This window comes from Hakea prostrata, chromosome 7 (genome assembly GCF_041222555.1).
Source record: "Hakea prostrata isolate BN-2017 chromosome 7, UWA_Hpros_2, whole genome shotgun sequence".
Lineage (NCBI taxonomy): Eukaryota > Viridiplantae > Streptophyta > Magnoliopsida > Proteales > Proteaceae > Hakea > Hakea prostrata.
In genome coordinates, this window is record NC_142606.1 from 32,790,397 (window position 1) to 32,791,887 (window position 1,491).

The following is a 1,491-nucleotide window of genomic DNA, read 5'->3' on the forward strand; positions in this document are numbered from 1 at the left end:
TTTCTTCCAATCTGGTCTTTGAAGACCTTATTTACCATTCTTTGATATGTTGCCCCGGCGTTCTTCAACCTGAAGGGCATTACTTTGTAGAAGTAGCTTTCTTGATCCGTCATGAAGGCCGTGTGTCTCTCGTCCTCGGGAGTCATCATAATCTGATTATATCTCAAGTAAGCGTCCATAAAGCTCAATACTTCATGTCCCGCTGTAGCGTCGATCAACAAGTCGATCCGGGGAAGTGGATAGCAATCCTTTGGGCATACTTTATTCAAGTCTGTGTAATCCGTACACATTCTCCATTTCCCATTGGCCTTTTTCACCATTACTACATTTGCCAACCAAGTTAGGCATTCTATTGGCTTGATGAAACCCGATTGCTCTAACTTCTCCACTTCCATCCCGATGGCCACATGTTTCTCGGCGAAAAATTTCGCCTTCTTTGGATCATTAGAATTGCATCTTCTCTAATCCATAGATTATGCTCGCAACTCTTCGATCAATTCCGGGCATGTCCTCGGCCAACCACGCGAATACATCAAGATTGTTCTGGAGAAACTCGGCCAGCTCCTTCTTGAAGTCCCGTAAGCCGTTTTGAACCGATCATGGTTCCTCTCTCGGGAAAATCCGGATGAAGTTGAATTCGCTCAAGCTTCTCAAATGGTTCAGCTCTCTGCATAGCTTCTTCATCCTGAGCATCTCGAACTTCTATACTCATCGTATTGCCTGACCTTTCGGATCTTCTTACTTTCTTGAGATAACTCACATAATATTGTCTTGAGAGTCGCTGATCGAAGTGCATTCGCCGACCCTTCTTGTTGTTGGAAACTTCAACTTCATATGCCTTGGAGAGACCACAGCCCCCAAGGCTTTAAGAGTTGGCCTTCCGAGCAAGACGTTGTACACCGAGAGATCCCGAACCACCATGAAGGTTGACTGGATAACGGCATCCCGAGGGGATTCCCCAATTCTTAAATCCAACTGGATTGTACCTTCGGATATGGCCGAGGATCCGGCGAATCCATATAGATGAGTCCCACATGGAGTCATCATGTCGTCTTCAAGTTTTAACTTCTTGAATGCTTCGTAGGATAATAAGTCGACTGAAGATCCCGTGTCCACAAGGACTCGGTGAACTTCACGATTCGCTAACTTCACTTTGATGACTATAGCATCATTGTGAGGAGTAGTTATGCCCTTAAGATCTTCATCCGTGAAGGTTATTGGATCTGGGCATAAGTCATTTCTTCGTTTTCTCGGCAACTGCATCGATCCCTCGAATCGCGCTTTTTGTTTAGCCTTCTTAATGGATTCCTCGGTCGGATTTCCCAATATAATATAAATAGGAGAGTCTTCTCGGTGGTTTGGCTTCTTCTTGGGATGCTTATCTGCACGCTCGGGACTCTTGGATCGGGGTCTTTTGGCTGCTCTTGGTGGAGTCTTCTCTCGATCTTGTCACTTCCTTTTGAAGATATTTTTCAAGATGACCCGGCTTGG

At 45.3% G+C, this 1,491-nt stretch overlaps 1 protein-coding gene across 1 annotated transcript; it reads right to left on the reverse strand.

Moving 5' to 3' along the window:
* Window positions 1-756: 756 nt before the first annotated feature.
* LOC149010906 (uncharacterized) lies at window positions 757-1,263 on the reverse strand. Its single transcript, XM_089162502.1, has one exon. It carries the CDS (start codon window positions 1,261-1,263, stop codon window positions 757-759), a length of 507 nt encoding a protein of 168 aa, XP_089018628.1.
* Between the last annotated feature and the right edge of the window lie 228 nt (window positions 1,264-1,491).